At 43.7% G+C, this 1,509-nt stretch overlaps 1 protein-coding gene across 1 annotated transcript in view; it reads right to left on the bottom strand.

The window, feature by feature from the left end:
• Positions 1-726, bottom strand: part of MELLADRAFT_117586 (uncharacterized protein) — a gene marked incomplete at both ends in the record, with an annotated part of 1,935 nt that extends 1,209 nt beyond the window's left edge. The window contains 2 exons of the mRNA XM_007414268.1: positions 7-280; positions 360-726. Of these exons, the coding sequence (XP_007414330.1) occupies positions 7-280; positions 360-699 (614 nt within the window). The remainder of the gene's footprint in view (positions 1-6; positions 281-359) is intronic.
• Positions 727-1,509: the final 783 nt, after the last annotated feature.

Raw genomic sequence — 1,509 nt, 5'->3', positions numbered from 1 at the left:
GATGACCAATGGACTAGCACATTCTGTGTGCGACCACCGGGTGTTGTGATGGATTCACCGCAGTGACAGCGGAAGAGCTTCTTATTGGTAGTCTGATCCACGCGACACATAGTACAAGGAGCACCTGGTGTGGCGTTTGGGCATCTTGAAGGTAGACCTTTGACACCTTTTGTAACACTCGAGGTAGAGCTGGTGGGATTTTTGGTAACAGAGGTTGAAGTGGCATTGGATTTCTCCTTTGAAGTACACAGAAGTGGTTCAGGAAGCACAGCTCCGTGATCTAAAGTGGAAATTTGATGAGATGACATGTTAGTGGGGTGGACATGAGGGACAGCCTTGAATGAGAAGCTGTAACTCACCAATCAGATGCTTGTGTATGACTTCCAGTGTTGTCAACAAGAGTTTTTCAGAATTTCGATCCCAGGTGGGATGTTCTCGTGCTTTGTCAAGCCAGCCCATGAGGTTCTCCACGCCATGAAGACCCGTGAATAGTTCATTTTGAATGTTGTTGACACCACATATTTTGTTCATTTTGGTGTTCACTGACCAAAAGATGCCTACGTCTTGTTCTGATTCAGCGAGTTGAGGTGGTGATTTGAAGCTGGTATAGATGAGATCATTTGTGGTAGCTGCACGGATAAACTCGCAGTTCTGTGATAGATGTATGATCTCCTTCTTTATTTCTTTGTATGAACGCATGTCGATTATGAAGTGTTAATGTTTTTTTGCTTTGATGCTTAAGGATTTTTTCACTCAGCTACCAAGCAGTTCATTCCTGGTACATCGGTAACATTTAAAAAACAGAAATTGGCCCGAATCACATTCATTCCTTGAGGTCCCTAACATAGGGCCGGGGCCGGGGCGGATCATTCCTTTTTCATCCCTAACCTAGCAAAAATCAGAGGGCCCGATTCATTCCTTTTTCGTCCCTAGGGGTCATAGGAGTTAGCCGGGGTCCTGGCCCAATCTCCAATCTCCGCCTCTGTGCATATCACTTGCGCTGTATGCTCATGCTGACACCTATTCTGGGCCAGCCAGAGTTTCTGCGGCTTGCATGCGGCTTGCAGAGGTATTAGTAAGGCAGAGTTTAGTGATTCTTTGCTTTGGCTTCTGTTTCCGCCCTCCAATTTTTCTATCAAGACATGCCACACACTTCTGCACAGGAGCGGTCTTGGCAAAAGAAGCCCAGGGAAGAACAAGTGTAGACTGTTCCTAATTTATTGTATACAATTATTCAGTTTATCTGTGGTGTTTTTGTGTTTTCCGTTTCTCATTTTGATTATGGTTTCATGTGTGTCTCAATAGTGATTTTCATATGTGATATGACCAGCCTTCTATCAAAAAATATAAGACTAAGACTTGGGTCCCAAACAATGTCTTACACTGATCTCTTTACCAACTGTGATAATGAACCAATCCAAAATCCAAATAACACAACATCTTGATGCTCATGTTCTACAACCTGTAGTTTTGGTCATAAATTTGGGTGAGATTCATTCAAACTGGCCT

This window comes from Melampsora larici-populina (assembly GCF_000204055.1).
Source record: "Melampsora larici-populina 98AG31 unplaced genomic scaffold MELLAscaffold_42, whole genome shotgun sequence".
Classification (NCBI taxonomy): domain Eukaryota; kingdom Fungi; phylum Basidiomycota; class Pucciniomycetes; order Pucciniales; family Melampsoraceae; genus Melampsora; species Melampsora laricis-populina.
The sequence above is the reverse complement of the archived record's forward strand: the minus strand, read 5'-3'. Positions and strand labels throughout refer to the sequence as shown.